Below are 20754 nucleotides of genomic sequence, written 5' to 3'. Positions count from 1 at the left end.
TACATGAAATGGGATTGGGTATCAATACGTTGAGTACATTATCGCGAAATTACATGAAGTGGGAGGGGTATTACTGTATATATATGTTTATGACGAATGTGGCAAGTTTTTTTAATTGATTTTGTTTAACTGATCTTGATTTGAAGCTTTGTTGACTGCAGGAATCCATAATCTTTGGTTCTTTCGGTAAAGTTGCGTAGGTATAAAATAAAATAAATCACGACGTTTCAATCGCAACACAAGTGGTCGTCCTCAGGCGGAAAAAAATATAATTCAGCAGTGAAACTGCTGAACCAGCGAGAGAGCAGTTACAACAAGGTTATATATTTGGCGATGGGCAAGCAAGCAGGGTCTGAGCTGGAAAGGAATCCATCCATGGACGTAACCACGTCAGTTGTGTTAATGGCGGAGATTAGGGAGAGAGAGATTAGGGAGGGAGAATAGCACGAATGAGCTTCCGTCACCGCATAAGAGTATCATGCCCGCATATGCGCACGACAGCAGTGTTAATGAGAGATTAGCACTATGAGAGGGCAATCCAAAGGACGTGAACATGAGAGTGCAATCCCAAGGGCATGTGAGCCTGAGAGGTGCAATCCAAAAGCATAGAGAGAGAGACACAGAGTCCAAAATAACAGCTGACATAGGCAGGTAGGATGGAAACATCACAGTCAGTTAAGACTTTATCTGGTTAATAATCCCTCTCTCCCTAATCTCCCCCATTAACACAACTGACGTGCTTGCATCCGTGGATGGAATTCCTTTCCAGCTCAGACCCTGCTTGCTTGCCCATCGCCAAATATATAACCTTGTTGTAACAGCTCTCTCGCTGGTTCAGCAGTTCCACTGCTGAATTATATATTTTTCTGCCTGAGGACGACCGCTTGTGTTGCGATTGAAACGTCGTGATTTATTTTATTTTATACCTATGTGACTTTACCAAAAGAACCAAAGAGTTTGTTTAACTGACAGGTCTATCACTGAAAATGCCAGTTTATTTATTGTGAATCACACACCTGTGTAGATCCGAAGCCGCCCCCGTAGTTTCGCTGCTCGGTGAGCCAGTCAACAACTCCTCGAGCGCTCTCATAGTCCTTGTGGCGCAGATACGTCAGTAGCCCATACGCGGTGGCCTCCACTGAGATAGCAGACATCTGAAGCCCATGACTTGCTTCGTCTGCCTTCCAATAGCGACGGCCTAAATCATGGGGTACAGATATATCCACAAATTAGTGCCTCTTTACCCTTATGGTGTATTGCAATAATATGTAACTGATTTATGGAACAGCAACAAAAATAATATATTGATGTATAGGTTCTTTAAGCATAAAAATCTATTTAGTAATTCGAATGTATTAATTCATAATTTCATAGTTATTTCATCCATGAAGTATTTACCCTATTCTCATACCACAAGGCTATGACAGTATGCAGTAGTTTCACAGATTTTGCGATGTGTAATCCCAAATGAGTAATTTGTGGTGTAATTTTTAGAACTTGGCAAATTTTCACAATAACGCCGGCACACAATGGCCTCCTTGTTTTGCATTACATCAAGTGATCTGTACTGTCCACTATGAATCAGGCAGCCCGTATTAGCTCCGTGAACGCAATAATAACCCCAGTGGCCTGCTGGATTCAAACTGTGAACCTCTGAAACAAGTGGCATACACACTAGACATGAGTCATGTCACTGCCCCAAATATTTTATCATAAATACATTTATACTATAGGCAATAATATCACCCACCGTTTGGCTCAAAAGTGACTCTGCTCTCCAGTTTCTTCCAGCTGCTGTGGGCTGCTTCAGACTCTGGGTCTTGCAGAGCCAAAGCGTACGCTGTGATGGCGATCGTGTACATACGCTGGAGGCCGGACACTTTACTCGCGAGGAATTGTACCGCTCTGTTCATGCTCTGCTGGTAGTTCTGAGCATACAGACACAAACATCACGTGTTACACAACAAATAGTGTTTTCTGTACAATATTGCATCATCATAATCATCAGCCATGATTAATACACTGGTGGCCTCCCCAAGCCTCCATTTTCCCCCGACAGTGTAATGCAACAATCCATCTCGCACCTGCACACAAACTGTTTTAATCGCTCCATGTCTTGGTGGACGCACTTTCAAATGCATTAATTCCATCGCTGCCACTCTGTTAATATTTTTGGCCATCGTCCATCATCCCTTCTAGCCAAGATGTGTCTAGCCCAAGCCCACTCTTAATAGTTTGGATCATGTCATTAACCTGCATATGTCATCAAATCCACGTGTTCCTATTTCCACTCTCATTGTAATTCCAAGCATGGATCTCATAATTATTTTTGCGCACGTTTCAGTATTTGTTCTGGATTTTAAATTATGGACTGCATTTATGCAGATAGAGTTGCATCTCCCTAATACTGTGTAATTTCATTTAGAAAATTCACCTAATGGATGATAGAAAAAAGTAATTTTTCAATTTCGTAATTTTATTTTCCTTAATGTTCCCTTTCTCATTCAGACCATGAGTTTCAATATTTACAAAACGTTACTTTTTCAGTTCTGTGTGAGCTGCTACAGTAGTGTAATTGTTATCACACAAGACTTCTTCCAATCGAGAGTTTTAGTCCAAATTCCGGCACGGCAGTTTAAACAAAAAGACACATTTCTCAAAACTCCCTGCCGCCACTGTTTACTCAGTAGTGTAAATGGTTATACCATCGGCAAGTTGCAAAGGGTGGGGTAAAGTGTGAGTATGCCCACATCTCTCAAGACATCTGATCACCAATGGTGTGAGCAGGCAATTGCAGGGCTGCACCTTTAACTTTAACCTAATTGGTGGAAGTGCACCTTACTGCTGTACTATTTTTGGCTGCCGACCCATCGTAAATAATGATGGCGAGGTATATCACATTGCTAGAACTCAAAGGTGGTGCCTGGAGTGACTGATCAGGCCGAACTTGGCATTTAATAATCGTAATGATTCTCTCTGTGTGCAAGTCCTTTCTAAAAATATTGGTGATCATAGCCCTCCACTTCCCTCTGTCCATGATATTACTCAAGAACGTTGCATTATATACTCCCAGTTGCATCCATTTGTTGAAATTGGTGATGTACCATTCCCATTCCCTTGTAATGTGCATTGATGCCTACTTTACGGAGGGTGACATTGTGCACTGATGCCTACTTTACGGGGGGTGACATTGGCACATAAAATAAAGATTGATTGATTGAAGAGCGATGAATACTGATTTGCCTATATCTTCTGGTATACATCCCGTGTAATAAATTGCATATGCAAGTTCTGTCACTTTCTCTTTTCCAACATCATGAAGAGATCTAATATTTTTTACTGAGTTATTATCAGGTTCTGTCACCTTGCCATCTTTCATTTTCCTGGTGGCACCTCAATTTTATACTTTTAAAATGTTTAGTCTTTCCACATTTGTTTAAATCTCTGGCCTCTCACCTTTATTGTTATCATATAGTTCATTCATATACTCAGACACATTTCTAATATCTGCTTTCTCGATATGAAAACAGAATCACCTTTTGACTCTGTACAAGCACTGGAAGAACCATATGCTTTCCCAATAATATTATTCTCCTATGGATTAATCTTACAATCGTATCTTCATACTCTCCATTTCCTCACATTGTTCATTTATCCATTTTCTTTTACTTTAAATCGCCCTAAATCTATTTTTAGAGGTTTTATGTTTTTTTCTGAGTTTATCAATCCGTTTTTAATAAGTAAACCTGAATTTTAGGGGTACCTATTGCTTTCTTTAACTTTCATATCACTCTCATTTTACATACAATGGCAATATGTTCACTTCCACAATCGGCTGTAGATTTGCCTTTGAAGAATCTCATTTCGAAAATGTCTGTTTTTGGTTATGAAATCAATCTGGTTCTGACTACAGTCACCTGGGCTCTTCTAGGTCCATAATATTCTGGGATGTTCTTTGAGCCACATGTTTATCACTGTGTCTATTTATTGTGAAGTAATCTATAAAATGGTATCTTTCATTCCTTTTGCCTCATCCATATGGTCCAAATATATAATCTACCCTACGCTCTCCAACTTTTTAATTGACGTCTCCCATCTCCATTCTTACCACCTGTGATTTACACTGTTCTTTAGCCTTGTCTATCTCCTCATAAAATGCCTCAAGTTCTTCGTCTGAGTGTTCAGCTGTAGGGGCATATGGTACTTGAATGATGGAGATGTCAAATGGCTCTTATATCTGCAAAAGTCATATCAGAGAGCTTGCTGCAGCATTCCTACTCATCTCACATTTGTATTCCCTCCTGAATAGATTAATAACTTTCCATCGGTTGTAAAATGTCCACTACCTTTCAATCTAACTTCACTAAGTCCTAAAAGTGTTTATACCAAGTCTTGTCATTTCCAAGTTAATGTGTTTAGAATGTTTTTGTTGTTGTGGACAGTCGCATGATTACAATTCGAGTGTCACGTGCCACCCATGACAGTTTGTACCAGACAAGGCACCATTACCCTGTGGAACCCCCATCTACGCCATTGTGAACAGTACTACTTCTAGTATTAATACTACTAGTTCTGGACATGACTCCATTGGTAAATACAGCAGTGGTTTTCCATTACCTTCTGCTGTTATATTTATAGGGTTTACTCTCCTAGCCTTTGGTTCACAACCTATTCCACAAGTCAGCAAAGAAAGGGGTGGGGGGGGGCGACGCAGTGCAATTTATATCAATGTTCAAATTACAATGCAGTTGAGTAGCCGTCACGATTCTGATACCAGTGTAATTGAGCCGATTTAGCAGTTAAGGTGATTACGATGTTTAAACCAAGTTCATTTGAGACGGTGACGCTATTCATTAGGCATCATGGTTTAGATGAACCGGTGGCTCGGTTGACAATGCAGCTGGGAACGCTGCACTGTTGGAGCACGACACCCACGCTTGTGCTCTCTTAGGCGGTGACGTTTACACTGTTTTTCATCACCACCTTCATAATCTCTTTCTCACCATCCTCGTCACCATGCTTACCGTGGCCATATGTGCCCTCACGACGTTGATGCTTGCGCATTGTTTCCAGATTCCAATGTGATCCCCAAAGCTGATGATTAGTGGGGTTAGTGATAGTCATGGAATTCACCCATTTCCCTCAATGTAGATAACCAAAAGGTTGCCACCACAGGAATCAGGCAGGTGGTGGATGTCGATCGTCATCATGTAAACACTATACTCTAGGTACCATGCTGATCACATGAGGCACAGCATGAAGCGGATTAATTAAATATAGTGCATTTATTTTGTGCTAATTGTATAGCACAAGGCCATCATGATAGTGCTGATATGTTACAGAGGCATAGTCTGCAGTAATTTCACAGCAATGGGTTGATTGCTATTTGTAAATCCATTTAGTTACTTTGTAGGTAACTTTTCAAATTTGGACCATTACGCTGGCTTAGAATCATCTATTTGTTTCAAATTACTTGGATCTTTAACGTCCAATGTAAAGCAGACGGCATGAAGAATGTAATGACAAATACAGCTGCAGTAATCAGGCTGACCATTTTCAATCCGTGAACCTTTGAAACAGGTGGCGAATGCGCTACAGTTGGGCTTAGCGGTCGTGGGAGTGGCATTTTGTGAGTTCAATTCCTCATTCAGGGTTGACTTAATTCATCATCCCTCTGATGTCGTTAGATCAGCAGTTGTCCTATGGAGAGATCTCTGCTGCACTAAGAATGTGGAATGTAATTATGTATTGCTGAAGTGTGATACTTATATATGGTGGAATTTAATACCAGAACAGTGCCTCCACAATATTCTTGCGCTTGTTGGATTCCAATGAGAATAAATGCCGTCATAGACACGTGGCCTTCCAATCCACCCACTCCTCCCTGAAAAAGTAAATGCATATCAAGCAATACAAATTAATTTAAAATACAAATTAGTGTACATTACAGCATGCAAGAAAGTATATATTATTCAGTATGCTTGTTTATCCAGAAGGGCATCATTCGAATATTTTTTTTCAGGATGGTCCTCCCAAGTTGTGTAGTCCCAATTGGGATGTTTGGCCAATACCAGTTACATTGTATGCTTTATTACGTGTTTTACTATGGTAGCAAACCCAGAGAGTCCAGATGAAACCCATGCATAACAAGGGGAAATATTAACAAAAAAACTTAATGCAGAAAAGCTCCCAAGAAGGGAATTTCACCCAGGATGTTTCTGAGATGTTACTATTACGCCACCCTTCCACCAATATTAAGGCCACTTTTCACCTTACATGATTTAACCTAGATAGAAACCCACCATTCATAATAACATTTTCTTCTGCATGATATAAGGCAAGTTAAGTAAAGCCAAGGAGGCATTTCAGTCTGTAGTTTCCCTCTGAAGCTCAAGTAATTATTCCAGAAACAAGAATAAGGATGTGTACCTTGGTAAAAATGTTTCCCTTGTCCATTCCGTTGGCCTACCGGTCCAGTGCTATTCATAACATTCAGCAATTCCATTCGGGCTGCTTTAGGTACTGCAGATAACACTTTTCAGGGCGGTCACTCTTGCCTTCTACCAATAAGCCTCACTACTCATTAGCAAAGCCACACTCACAGTAGGAGACAAATAATGTAACACTCTCTTTCACAGACACATGCGTAGACTTTTGGAGAATAGGTAGAAAGGGAGAAGTCTGACACTGAACAGAACATAAACAGTGGAGACTCATCAACTTGAAAGCGTAAGAACACTGAAAAGGAGATAAGGACAAAATAAAATAAATAATAAGACGTGACGTTTCGATTGTAATACAAGCAACCGTAATCAGGTGAAAACTTTATGTAAATACAAGCTCGGAGAGACACACATATACAGAGAGAAACATACACAGAGAGAGAGAGACACACCCAGAGAGAGAGACAAACACACAGAGAGACAATCAGAGAGAGAGAGAGAGAGACACATAGACACACACGCAAAGAGAGACAGAGAAACAACGCCTCTGTGACGAGGTATTATATATAGAGAGGGGGGGGCAGAGAAATTAGCATGTCAATGAGAGACAAGGGAGGGATGGAATCTGCAGCAGGGCACAAGTATAGCCAAGGGGGGGATGGGATCTGCTGCAGGGGGAGAAAAATTGGAAGCTTGAGAAATCAGACCTAGTAAACTTAGAAATGTAATGCAATGCAACACAGAGCGTCGGCTAGCACAACAGTTAACACTTTACCTGGTTTATTACGTTCTTTCAAATAATGCTAAATTTGAAGTTACGGCAGGGGAAGAGAAATTGGAAGCTTGAGTAATCAAACCTAATAAACTTAAAAATGTAATGCAACACAAAGAGTCGGCTAACACAATTCCTCGTCACAGAGGCGTTTTTTATGTCTCTCCTCTGTCTCTCTCTGTTTGTCTCTCTACGTCTCTCTGTGTATTTGTCTCTCTGTGTCTCTATGTGTATCTCTCCGTGTCTGTTTGTCTCTCTCTGTATATGTCTCTCTCCAAGCTTGCATTTACATAGTTCTCACCTGATGACGGTTGTTTGTGTTGCAATCGAAACGTCGTGTTCTATTATTTATTTTTTCTTTCTACGTGACTTTACCCAAAGAACCAAAGAGTAATTCCTGCAGTCACGAAAGCTTCAAATCAAGATTGAGATAAGGACAGATGTCACGTTTCTCTACATTGAAAAGATGATCCCCTACAATCTCCCACTGATCGCAGGGAGTAGCCAATCGAGGGGACGGATGAAAGGCCGGTTGTCGTAAGCATGGACAAGAGAAACAAGTTTTTACCAAGGTACAACACCTTATTTTCTAAAAATGTATGTCACCGGCCATCAGTCCAGTGTTATTTAAAGCATTCGGTAATAACACTAGCGCTGGTAACAGGAGGGACAGGCCACTTTTTAGAAGGGAAGATGTTCAATCTGTTATGTATGCGTGCAGATTCCCCTAATTGGTCCAACAGGGGAGGCTATCAACTGCTTGTTGGGTCAAATTGATCTACAAATCGAGACTCCTATGAATTGGGTCCCATTGACGCAGGAGAGCCTGCTGATGTGGCCTCATGTGCAGTATCACCCAGGGCACCATCTCCATCGTGGAAGCCATGTGCCCCAGACATACTAAGATGTACCTCACCTTGGTCACCGGAATGGCTTGCAGCTCTCGAGCCTGCTGGATGGTAAGTACATTTTGTCCAGAAGGCACATATGACCCTGGTTTGTCCATTCTTGTTTCTCTCCTCAAAAAAACATACCTTGACCCCACCATCGCTGGCCATTATCGCCCTATTTATCTTATGCTTTTTCTCAAATTCTGGAATGCCTTGTTCATAACTGGCTCTCACTCCAGATTTCTTTACATTCCTTCTATCCCAAATCCCAATTCGGTGTTCGACCTCTTCATTCCACCGAAACACCCTGTCTCAAATTCCAAAACAATCTTTCATGCCAGTCTTTCTTCCATTCTCATTCTTCTTGACACTGTTGATCATCCCGCTTCTTTCAAAATTTCTCCAACTTCGGCAACTGGCATCCCCCCCCCCCTGGCACAGAGCCATCTCTTGGCTCAAGTCTTATCACATCCTGTCTCCAATCACTCTGCATCCCCTCCCTCCCCTAAAGGTCAGTGTTCTGTAGGGATCGGCCCTGGGTGCCTTACTATTCTTGCTCTATATGTTGCCTCTGGAATATATTTTCCCCTCTTTCTGCTTTCCTCGTTATTTTATTTTCCCAGCATACCAAAATATTATTCTCATTTCCTTCATTTACCTTTCCTCTGTCTCCTCTTATCTGGCTGCCATCCAATCCTAGATTGCGCTTCACTTTGTCTCTCTCAAACTATTTAAAACATTGATAATTTCCTTTACGGCCTCTCGCTTTCCTCCTCCCGTCCCAACCATCTCCTTCCCTCATCTCTCTCACTCTTGCTTCCTCTGCCCTCAACCTTGGTGCTATCTCTAACTCTTCGCTCACTTATTTCAACAACATCTCCGCTAATACTCACATCTGCTACTTTCATCTTTTCAACATCAGGAAAATCCACCCTTTCATTTATATTTCTGCCAGCAAACTCCTGGTTCATCCTCTTATCTTTAACTATCTGAACTACTTGAATTATATTCTTCTTGGTCTCTCTGCCTCTGCCCTGACTCCCCTCAAATTATACATGTTTCCACGTAAGTTATTATAAATCTCCCCTTTAATTCTCACACTTCACCTCTCCTCCTTCAGCTCCGCTGGCTTCCCATTCACTACACCGCTGTCTTATCAAAGACCTGACACTTGAACCTTATGGCGGGACCCCGGGGTCCCAAATAAACGGAAGTCAAAATAGTAATTTATTTATTTTTGGCAACTCCGTCCCACTGCGCATATAAACGCCGCGACCCACCTGTAACAGATCATTCTGTTGTCATGTCGTCCAAGTGCAGCGAGGACGAATGCGCAGAAGAAGCAAAACTTTGAAACTTTGATTAGCGCATCGGGTAGATATCGTCGAGAGGAATAGATTGCCCTATTGTTCGCCTTCAACAGAGATAAAATGACGTCGCAACGCAGTTTATGTGAGAGCCGGGGACTTATGGGACCCCGGGGTCCCGCCATAAGGTTCACTTGTCCTTAAATATATTCTTTGCCTTGTTCCACCTTATCTTGTTTCTCTCATATCCTATGTCCCCTCTCATCTTAATTCCCCATCTTCTATGTCTCTCTCTGTCTGTCCTCTCTGTCAAAATCCTGTTTTCGGCCCTTCTCCCCCCTTGCACCCCTCTGCTAGATGAACGTCCCTTGCACATTAAAGCTTACCTCTGTTTTATTTGTCCATTCTCTTTTCGTTATACCTAAGTACCCTCTATTGCTGTCACTTAATCTTTGTACGCCCCTGCATCTATATTCTATAATGTCACCGTTTTGCAAGCAATGTTAAAGCACCGTGAGTGAAATAACTCTATAAATATAAACGAGATTGGATTTGAGCATTTCCTTTGCCTTCTGATGAAGCGGGACATGTAGGCTGGTTTGGAGGTGGCCTTCCTGCTATATGACTGGGACTAACATCTGAAGGCCCAATAGGAATGAAATGGTTTACGAGACTCTATCTTCTTGGTGTTGTTTGACTTTCAGTTGTTCAAGTGGTAAGATTGGTTTCTTTCTGCCAGATCACCCTTTGGTTCACTACAGCGGCAGCCACTGCCAGGGAGGTAATGTCCAGCACGTCCCTTCTCATCCCGAGGTGCAGAGAGAAGAGTGAGGCTTATGGGTAGAAGGTGAGAAAGTGTAATGATGGCTCAAAAGCTGTATCTGCAGTTTGTTCCGTGGCCAGAAGGGATTTGCTGAAGATTATTAATAAGAGACCAGTTGTCAGCGGTATGGAAGTAGAGAAACTGCACAATGATCTTTTTTACTTTCACAATGATGATTGTATCCATTAACACTGGCTTGCAAAAGCTTTTGTCTATACACACAATTATTACTTGTGATTTATAACACAGTATACACCTGCATCTCGCGATGGTAGACAGGAGCATCCTCTCTATAGGAGCCATCGCTGTTCTGTCGGTGTTTAATGACCCATTCCACTGGCCCGCACAGTTCCTTGTTGTCCACTATGATGATACTCTTGGCCAAAGAGTACACCTTCACCACAAACGCTGTCAACCTGCATAATTTAAAAAACATCAGAATTATAACAATAGTAATAACTATGATAAGTACATTTAGTATTTGCGTTATTCTCATAGTGCATGGCTATCAGACACAGTCTACAGTAGTTTCACAGTAGAGGGCAATGTTATATGTAATCCCAAATAAGTAATTTGGGGTGTAATTTCCCTAATTTGGTAATCGCCTACTCATTTAAAATTATATCTTTAACGTCCGCTGTGAGCAGACAGTGCATACTATTTTATACAAAATACACCCTCAGAAAAGTGTGCTGGATTCGAACCATGAACCTATGCAACAAGCGGCAAACAGGATACCTTTGGGCCATATCACTGCATCCAATGTTAGTGACATATCGAGGCAGTGGGAATGGTTCAAAAACGATTTCTCTTTAATTATTTCGAAAAAATGTTTTTACTAATAATGTTGCATACATCTTCTTGGTTCTTTCGGTAAAGTCACGTAGAAGGGAAATAATAAAATAATAAAAAGAAAACCTAAAAAAAAATTCTCACGACGTGTCGGCAACAAAACAAGCAGCCATCCTCAGGTGAAGACAGAGCTGTCTGAAAGACAGCGCTCCAATGAACACTGCTTTATTTATTACACTGTTTTATTTGTATTATTGTATTATTTCCCTTCTACATGACTTTACCGAAAACCAAGAAGATGAATCCCTGCAGTCACGAATGCTTTAAATCGAAATATATTGATGTAGTTTAAATTTAGTTCTTTCACATCGGTTTATTGTATGATAGTGGGTGGTTGCAGTTCTTTAGCGTCAATATTTTAAATGCCTCTGTTGATATGTAAACTCTGACTTTAACATAGCCACTTCCGTGACCAGTTACATGCTAATTCCTCACGTTAACATCATGCTAATCTCCCAGTTACATGCTAATTTCTGACTTTAACATCCTGCTAATTATCTCACATTAACACAGCTTATTCAATGCTAAATTCTTCTGTTGATATGTAAACTCCTTTGTCAAGGCGCTCTTTTCCTCCCACCCAGCTTAAAATACGCTGCCAAGCTTGGCAGTGTTCATTGGAGCGCTGTATTTCAGACAGCTCTGTCTTCACCTGAGGACGGCTGCTTGAGTTGTGGCCGAAACGTCGTGAGAATGTAATTTTATTAGGTAAATTTTTTATTATTTTATTATTTCCCTTCTACGTGACCTAAAGAACCAAGAAGATGAATCCCTGCAGTCACAAAGCTTTAAATCGAAATGTTGCATACGCTGTTGTTACTGATACCAACAATTTTTCATTTAGACCATAAACAGCTTTACTTATTTTATTTATAAAATGTACTTATGTATAATATAAGGTACACATGGGAGTAATCATATAAACAGGAATAGTATGTAACAATAAATAAGCCACAGGCTAACTCGATTAAACCGATGAATTACATTGATTGAGCACTCTACTAAAACGGAAGGAACCATAAAGCAATTTAACACCTAGTATTTCCCAGCCAATATTAATTAAATTGGCACGTACAAGTGTTTAACGTGCCAATTATAATTGTTTCACCTCACTGAGTATGTCAAAGAAGAATTCTCACAAACAAATTTAGACGTGACATTTGGTTTTAAACTGCATTAAACAGGACAAGATTAACTATAAGTCAGAATAACAATCCTGGAAGTATTTTCTGACTTTCTGGACTGTTATTCTGGTTGTGAGAATTGTTTTTCAGCTTGCCAGTGTCGGATGGTGGAGGGGTCTTAACGACACATTTGGTCAGATCATTACTTGGTTCAATAAAAAAAAAATATTATGAATCTTGTAATTATTTTATTTGTTTTTCATTAATTTAGGTTCCTGATGTTTCAGTTCCCATCTCAAAATGTCTACTTCAATTGTCCAATAATAAGCATAGCACCCATGTTACCCTTTTCTGGCCTAAAACCAAACGGCCATTCTATTCGTAACATCTCCTCCAGTATCATTTTAAAATATATCAACAGATGTTCTAACTTCCTCCACAGTATTTTTTTCTAGGTCACTGCATCACCCTCCTACTTGTAGATCAGCATTAATACACTTCTCTTCCAATCTTCAATAAAGATGATCTAAACCCTGACAACCCTTTACTCTCCCATTGCATTAGGCATCTCTACTGCGAGTCTTGATGGGCCACGGGCTTTTATCAATTAAGTTTTTCCTGTAGTTACTCTAACTCGCTATTTGGTGATCGAATGTCATTCTTCCTTTGTTCCAATGTTGGCTACCGTATATTGTCTCTCCCCTTCTTATTTAAAAAAATATATACAATTCTTGCAAAGTTTCTGAAATGAACAGCAGCAGAGCATCAGCAGAAGCATGGCAGATGTGGATGAAGTGATTAGGCATCATAAAAAAAACACTTGATGTAGCTGGCACGTTAATTAAATCGATGCACATACAAAGCGCAGCAGCGGATGTAGTAGATGCAAATTGGGGAATCTGTCATTAGCTGATGCTAATATATGCCGCATTTCATCACAGTGTGAACTCTAACTTTTATTTCTACTTTATTTAGACACCTAACAATTGTTTTTAATGGTAACAGGTTAATTGTTGGCCCAACGTTTAATCGATTTCAAATACGTTTTCAAAGTCAATTTTCTCAAATAACGTTTATGTTAAATTAATTTTTCTCAACAACATTGGGCAGAAACAGGAAGAGCAGAGAGTAGGCATGTTAAGGAGAGAATAACCAATGGAAATGCATGCACTGGTTTATCTGCATTCTATCGTGTGGTGGCATGGTGGAGTTGAAAGCAGCTTACCAGGTGCTACTTGGAGTAGCAAGAAAGGCTGCATATGAATGGTCAGCCTTCCTGTAGGATAGCTCCCGACTATAACCTTCAAAGTAAAATATATAAAAAAAAACACAGATAATAATTAGGACATATGCAATGCAGCGAAATACTGACAAAAGCCTGCCCTTTAGCTGAAATAGATGACTTGGGTAAACCTGTGATGACTGGCACGGCAAACGAGGGGTGTGGTGGAGGCAGCGTCTTGCAATCCTCCCTTGCCAGGGAACCCAAAAATTGGTAATGTATTGATATGTTTGATAATCACATTCATCAAATGTAAATCCCTATCATCATGATCACGATCCATTGGCAGATAGCCCGTAGGTGCCTACTGCACATTTCATAATTTGTTTCCTCTGTCTTGTGCCAATATGCTTAAGTAGTGCCACATCTTTCTGGCACCAAACTCTTATGTCATCATGAAGTCATTCTCTGTTAGGTCTTCCTCTGTTTCTGGTTCCTTCCATTTTTCTAAACAACACACTTTTATACTCTTTGGTTCTTTCGGTAAAGTCACGCAGTTAGAAATAAAATAACATAAAATAAATCACGACGTTTTGATCGCAACACAAGCGGTCGTCATCAGGCAAAAAAGGGCTTTATTTCTAACTGATTTGATTGCTTCTCCAAATGTTATTGAATCCTGACATTGCTCATTTTCCCTTCGCAAGCCTCACTCTCATGTCTTTCGTACAGTCGTTGTCCCATGTCAGTAGACTTCCCAAGTATACAAATATCTTTACAAGTTTACATTCACAATTTTGCTGCTTTCTCATATGACTTCTTTCAAAATGTCCATCCTTCTGAACACCATCATCTGCCTTTTCCACGTTAATCCTCAGTCCTACATCCTTAGGACACTGTTTCCTGCATCCTTAGGAACATTTTCCTGCAGTACTACGCAGCTTTCTTCCATCAGATCTATGTCGTCCACATATGTCTCAGGGTATTTATTATTTCTTCTTGCACAGATATTACTGTGGCATTGTTCTGAATGGTATCCATCACTTTTTCCAAATATGTGAAGTTGTTTGGTGATAGTGGATCGCTCTGTCTCATAGCTATTATTGTTGGGGACCTTTCTCCTATTTGCTGTCCAAGCTATACTGACCTTTCACCTATATCCTGAAGAATCTGTCAGTCTATTCCCTACACCCTATGATCTTAATTGTTTTCCCACGTTATAACTTGCTTAGTCAAATATAATGCTTTCTGAAAATCTATGAAGCAGTTGTAAACCAGCCTATTGTTTCTCTTTACTTTCTCTGCTCTCAACCTTAACTTTAAAATTAGCTGTACTGTGTTCCTATCTTTCCTACACCCTGCCTGTTCATCTGCTAAATATTCCCCAGTCTGCACTTTGAATTTATGTAATAGTATTATCATTAGTTGCTTCCCCATGTGGTTCATTAGTGCAATAGTTCTGTATTTTTCACAACCGGTGAGATCTCCTTTGTTGGGTATTGTCACAAGTATGGATTTTGTCCACTCCTTCAGTATTTTCCCTTCTCTCTATATTTGGATGCAAAGCTCGTGGATTTCTTTTATAAGTTCCTTCCCTTCAGCTTATATTATTTTTCTGCCTATGCCATCCACTCCTGGACTTTTGTTTTGATTTTAATGTTGTATTGCCTTTTAGAATTCTTTGTACAAGATGTTATCATTTACATCACGCCTCGGTATAGTGGGGGTATCTTTTCTTGTTCATCCAGCAGCTCTTTATTCTCTTGATCCGTATCTCTATACAAATCGCTACAATACTCAGTCCATCCCTTTTTTGTCTCTTCTTTGTCCATCAAGATCTTCCGTCTTTACTTTTTCATCACTGATTGCCACTTCATATTTGGGGTTTTTGATTAGTTTTTACACCTTGCTAGTCTTGTATTCTCCGGCATAGTATTCAATGTCGCTCCAAAAATTCCTGATTATCCTTTCTTTCCGATGTCCTTACCTCATTGCATAACGTTTTGTACTTAGTCGGTATCTCATCCGATTCCTTTATCTTTAGCCTTATTTTACTCTTTTCCTGTGCGAGTTCCAAGTTTTCTTAGTTATCCATTTTCTCTTGGGTTTTCTTCTAAGGGTATTGTTGCTTCTTTTCCATGAAATCTCGCTACAATTACCCTTGGAATAACCTGTCTATATCACAGTAACGATGCTTTGGCTTTTGCATTCAACATAAACCTTACCCCTCCGGTGTGCAATTTTTATTCCCTTGACTAGATCACTTCATCCCTATTTTTCTCCCCCATTCCTGTCCATCTCATTTTTGCCAGTCCTAAGATGTTGTACCTGTATCTTTCAATTTCATTTCTTAGCAGCTTTAACTTGCCCTGTTGTCCATGGTGTTCTCACATTCCATGTCCCTACTGTGATCTCCTAATTCGCCATTATAAGCCTCTTCGTTGTTTTGGAATTGGCTGCTTTGTTTCACGAATGTATCCAACGGTAATTTATGATATTCTATAATTCACCACCACATCTCGGCTTATGCGATGGCCCCCACGCCGTTCCTTCTATCCTTGATAAGATGAAATAATGCAAAAGCAAGATATCTGGGCTGCACACTGGCTGCTGAACTACAAGTCATCCATTTTTGGAGGCCACTCACCTTGTTTGAGGAACTCTATTGCCTCGTCTCTCCTATCGAGGCCAATTTTCTCCCACTCCTGGACTGAGTCCAAGTAAATGAGTGTCAGTGTAGTTGGAGCCATGAAAATCATGTTCTGTTCACCACATCCTAATGGAATCCGAATCAGATGTGATATGGATTTGGCATCGAGGCTGTTGGCCATAGTCTCTGCCAATTCATCTCCTGAAAAGTAAAAAAACAGAAACCATGGTTATTCAGGTTAATTCAGCCAGTGTTTTCCAACTGTAATTTTACTATTCAGGCAAAGTTGCTGGGTAGACTGGTCCAGAACAACCTGGCTCTGGTCATCAGGTAAGCACCCAGTCAAGCGCTGATGGAAACGATCTTAAAATATCTCTACTGGCTGCCACTGCACCAAATATATGTAGCATGTACATTTTAGACTGCGATTCCTGAACTGGAGTTAACAGAATTGGCTCCACTAGTTACATATTTAGTTTCCCTGGAAGGGCCCCGGGTACCAACGAGTGTCACGACGTGAACACTGATGCCTGGCTATCTCAAACCGCTTCTAACTCATTGCGTTTTAGGTAATGTCACCTGCTCTTCAAATGTACCGAGACTGGAAGTGCGACCGCAAAATCATCCATCACAGATTGTGCTTTCAGCATTGCAGCGCCAGTCAGCTGGAACTTGGTCAGTTGGGACTTCCACCACTTACCAAGCGATCAACATCTGGTCTGACCAGCTTCAAAACAAACTCAAAACCAGCAGGTTCACTGGTTCGATTGGAAAATGACTGATGACAAGGCGATCACCTCTTTAAATTTCATGCTGTTGTATAAATATGGATTATTATACAAAAACATCTCAATATTTGGCACAGGCCAAAGTAATTGATAAGAGAAAAAGGTGCAATCCTATACTTGCTTGCTCATTCGTACCACTGTTTAGCGGAAGATATGCCACTATAGCGAACTCTAGAGGGTATTTGATCTATTCTTCCACGTTGGATTATGTCCAGTGCTCTAACAATCACACCACTTGTCGTGACAGTTCCCTTCGTTTCTCAGGTATGAAGGTAAACATGCTGTGTTTATAGCTCTGCACATTTCTAACCATGTGGCAATCTGGTAAACAGGCTTTTACTGGGTTTTTTTCATTTGGTTACTTGTAAAGCACGAAAACCATTGTAACAGCTCTAATAACTAGTCACTTCAAGGGATTTTGGATGAAGTTCTTGATGTCAGCATTATTTATCTCAATGATGTCCATAGCATCATTAGCATAAACATTGGTGGGGAAACACTTCAGAAAACATCTTCACAGTTTCCAGCAACCTACTTTATGTACTTCCTCGAAAATAAGCTCTCGGAGCCCTATGATGCTGCCCATCAGGGCAGTGACATGGCCCAGTGGAAGTGCATTAGTCGTTTGTTGCAGAAATTTGTTGTTCGAAAACGGCAGACTGCCCTGGTAAATCTACAAAATGGCAGACTGCCCTTTGTCCACTTCACAGTGAACGTTAAAGATTATCTGACATTCAAAACAAGTAGGCCATTGTGTGCCGGCTTCAAGGTTCACATTTTCCTAAGTAACAAAAATTACGCCGCAAATTACTCGTTTGGGATTACACATAGCAGCATCACCACCGACTATGAAAGTATTGCAAGGTGTGTCTGTGAAACATTGTACCTTTATAATAGCCATGCGCCATAAGAATAGTGCAAATACAAAATATTTTAAATTATGTTTAATTACTATAGCAAACCACACCTAGAAACAGCCTTGCATGAGCTGCAGCAGATACGAGTTTGGGCATTATAGAAAGTGTGCATGGGAGAATGTTGTAAGTGGGTGGTGTCCTTCACTGTAACACTTATGATGTGGATTTGTATCATGTCCCTTTCTACTCACCTTTAACACTAATGAATGTTAAAACTTCAGAGTTGGGCACAATGTCCGAACTGATTTCATTTTTTATAAAGAATGTATCTCGCTCTTCTGCAAATGACATAGATTACAGTGTGAAAAGCAACCCTCACAAACACCATCCAGGTTGAGGCTGCAGATATTTTCACTCATGCAATAATCTATTTAGCAAATTACTGAATGGAAAGATGAACCTCCAACCTTTTGATGTACCTTACCTTACATCTGTACCTACTGCTTGGTCTTCCAAAATACCTTCCGTTTATAGTTGACAAACATGCCTCACTAGTAATGTTTAATAAGGGGGAATCAAGCCTCTTGGTTCAACCCATAAATTGCCCAGATCATCTGCTTTAGAAACCCAGCTTGGAAGCGCTCTCTAAGCAAACAAATTTGGACTCACATTGGACAAACTATAAAGCCCTGAGGAACCACTGTACCTAATTTGTCTAGCAGCCCAAATACTGTAATTTTCAGGATACAACCTTGGATTCATAAGATGATCCAAACTTTTCTGGAAATCCATAAAGAACCTAAATGCAAAACCGATATTCCATATATTTAACTTTTCCATTATACTGTAGAGGCATCCATCCCTCCTCAATGAAAAGCTGCTCGTGTGTGCCACTCATCATAAAGGTGGCACTACAGACAGTCCTAACTATTACCACTATCTCAATCATCTCCCCTGGCATCAAGTTATTTGAGAAGATTTTAAAATTGCAAATTACATCCCAGAATAAGCCCTCTTCCAATACAGCACAGCCCCTTCAATACTCAATACTCTAGACCACACTGTCATTTTGCAAAATGCTAAAATGCCAAATTTTTGGGGATTGTGCAATCAAATGGATTTACATCTACTTATCTGATCAATTTAAAATTGTCCCCATAAATAATACATCATCTGAGAGTACCCCCATTACTAAGGGAGTACCTCAGAGCTCTGCTTGGTCCTATACTGTTTTCTGTCCCCCTGCATATCCGGAAAGACATCACTGGGTTGTCTTCAACTTTAACATCCTCTTAAACAAAGCCGCCAATTACCTAAAGGACCACTTAGTTCCTCTAACTTTCTCCTACAGCCCTGAGAAGTGCCTCCTTATTTCAATGAAACATTGCATCTGCTAAAACGTTGGTAGATTTCTGGAATACCCTTGCCGATCATTAACAGCTTTTTTCCCTCTCTTCTCTCCTCCTCTTTATTTCCCTGTTAGACCAAAACAGAGACCATACTTTTCAAATGTGCCTAACTTTTTTTCTGGCACCTCTGGTTCCCACATGTTTTCACTGGTTTTTATTGCATGTTTAAGTTAAGACTATTAAATACCTTGCTTATTAGTTGTGTGATATTATTTAAAGCCCCTGTTGTCATTCTCTGCAATATTGATGTTTTTTGTATTTGTTTTGTTCTTGCTGTGCTCACACACCACGGATCTCCTTTGTAAAAACCACGACTGTGAAACGACTGCAGAATGTGCCTGTGAAAGACATTGCCTTCATAATGGCCCTGCACTATAAGAATGATGTGTATATCATAATGTACACAATTACTGTTATGAATCATTATTGCAGTGCATGAATACATGTGATGGATGTTCTTGCATTATAAGGAGGACTGCACTTGTCTTTCAAATGTTTAAGCAGTAATTAGGAAAAAAAATCCTGTGATTTTGAGATACACTTCTTGTATTTGAATTTACAATAATTGTAAACATCTGCTTTGACAAACCTATATGGCATATGTTAAGTGTAAATGTTGCGATCTATACTCACCAACGTGAACAATTCTTGATTCAGACAGGATATCTCTTACACCTTCTGGCTAAAATAATACAAATTTGAAAAAAAATCACTTACATTTCTCGTGAAATGTACGTGTAATTCATCTTGTTATTTTATTCTGCTTGTTTACCCAGGAAAGCCTGAGGGGGCATTGGTTCAGAAACGTGCACCGTTGTTTCAACTGCTGCACCGGGAGATTAAACCCCACCGGCGACTGCTGGATTGCAAGTCTGGTATTGTCGCTGTTACACAGCTGTGGCAGCCCTCTTCCTGTTTCACTTAAACTAGCAATGCACACATTCTTTGGTCATGACCAGGCATCCCTCCCTCCAGCCAGCCAGAAATTATGTTTTATAATATATAAGTATATGAAAGGTAAATTAGTTATGTTTACTACTCTGTCACCGTCTAATATGTTGTGCAGCAGATTGCATGAGTGCGATCCACACCGAGTTAGAGAAATGTTCATTGATATCATCGAGGAAGAAAATGTGTCGTGTGAATTACCGCCACACGCAGAACTTTTTGGACACCGTCGCCAAAAGTGCGGCCATACACACGGGATCGAATAGATATCTGATGCTCTCCGATTTTCAGCGGCACAATGGGAAATGACACCACCATAGCACCTTTTGCCTTCACTGTGACAAAAGAAAAATATAGCAAACACACACAGATACACAACACTGGGCAGAGGCCTGCCCAGTGGTAGCACGTTCACTGCTTTCATAAACGAATCGATTTCTCGGTTACTCCATGTAATGAATTGACCAAATTTGTGTAGTTAAGACCCTACACCACCTGATACAGCCAAACAAATAAAATTGCCAAGTGAATAACTGTTTAGTAATGTGGCAATTGTTATTGCCTCAGATCAAACAGGTACATTGAAGAACAATTCTCAGAACCACCTTTAGGAATTAAAACATCAATGTATTTATTTTAACACTTGATCTTGTGAACACCGTACGAACA

The 20754-nt window shown here is 40.2% G+C and overlaps 1 protein-coding gene across 2 annotated transcripts in view; it reads right to left on the bottom strand.

Annotated features, from left to right (window-relative positions):
• LOC144721415 (complement C3-like) overlaps positions 1-20754 on the bottom strand; it is a 161501-nt gene that overhangs the window by 58993 nt on the left and 81754 nt on the right. For both annotated transcript variants that reach the window (XM_078599031.1, XM_078599032.1), the window contains 9 exons: positions 20287-20420; positions 19771-19819; positions 17980-18066; positions 16081-16284; positions 13437-13512; positions 10492-10651; positions 5789-5884; positions 1751-1928; positions 1017-1198 (listed from right to left, as the gene is read on the bottom strand). In XM_078599031.1, coding sequence (XP_078455157.1) covers positions 1017-1198; positions 1751-1928; positions 5789-5884; positions 10492-10651; positions 13437-13512; positions 16081-16284; positions 17980-18066; positions 19771-19819; positions 20287-20420 — 1166 coding nt within the window. The remainder of the gene's footprint in view (positions 1-1016; positions 1199-1750; positions 1929-5788; positions 5885-10491; positions 10652-13436; positions 13513-16080; positions 16285-17979; positions 18067-19770; positions 19820-20286; positions 20421-20754) is intronic.

This window comes from Lampetra planeri, chromosome 11 (assembly GCF_965212315.1).
Source record: "Lampetra planeri chromosome 11, kcLamPlan1.2.h2, whole genome shotgun sequence".
Classification (NCBI taxonomy): Eukaryota; Metazoa; Chordata; class Hyperoartia; order Petromyzontiformes; family Petromyzontidae; genus Lampetra; species Lampetra planeri.
This window is presented reverse-complemented; position numbering and strand designations above follow the sequence as displayed.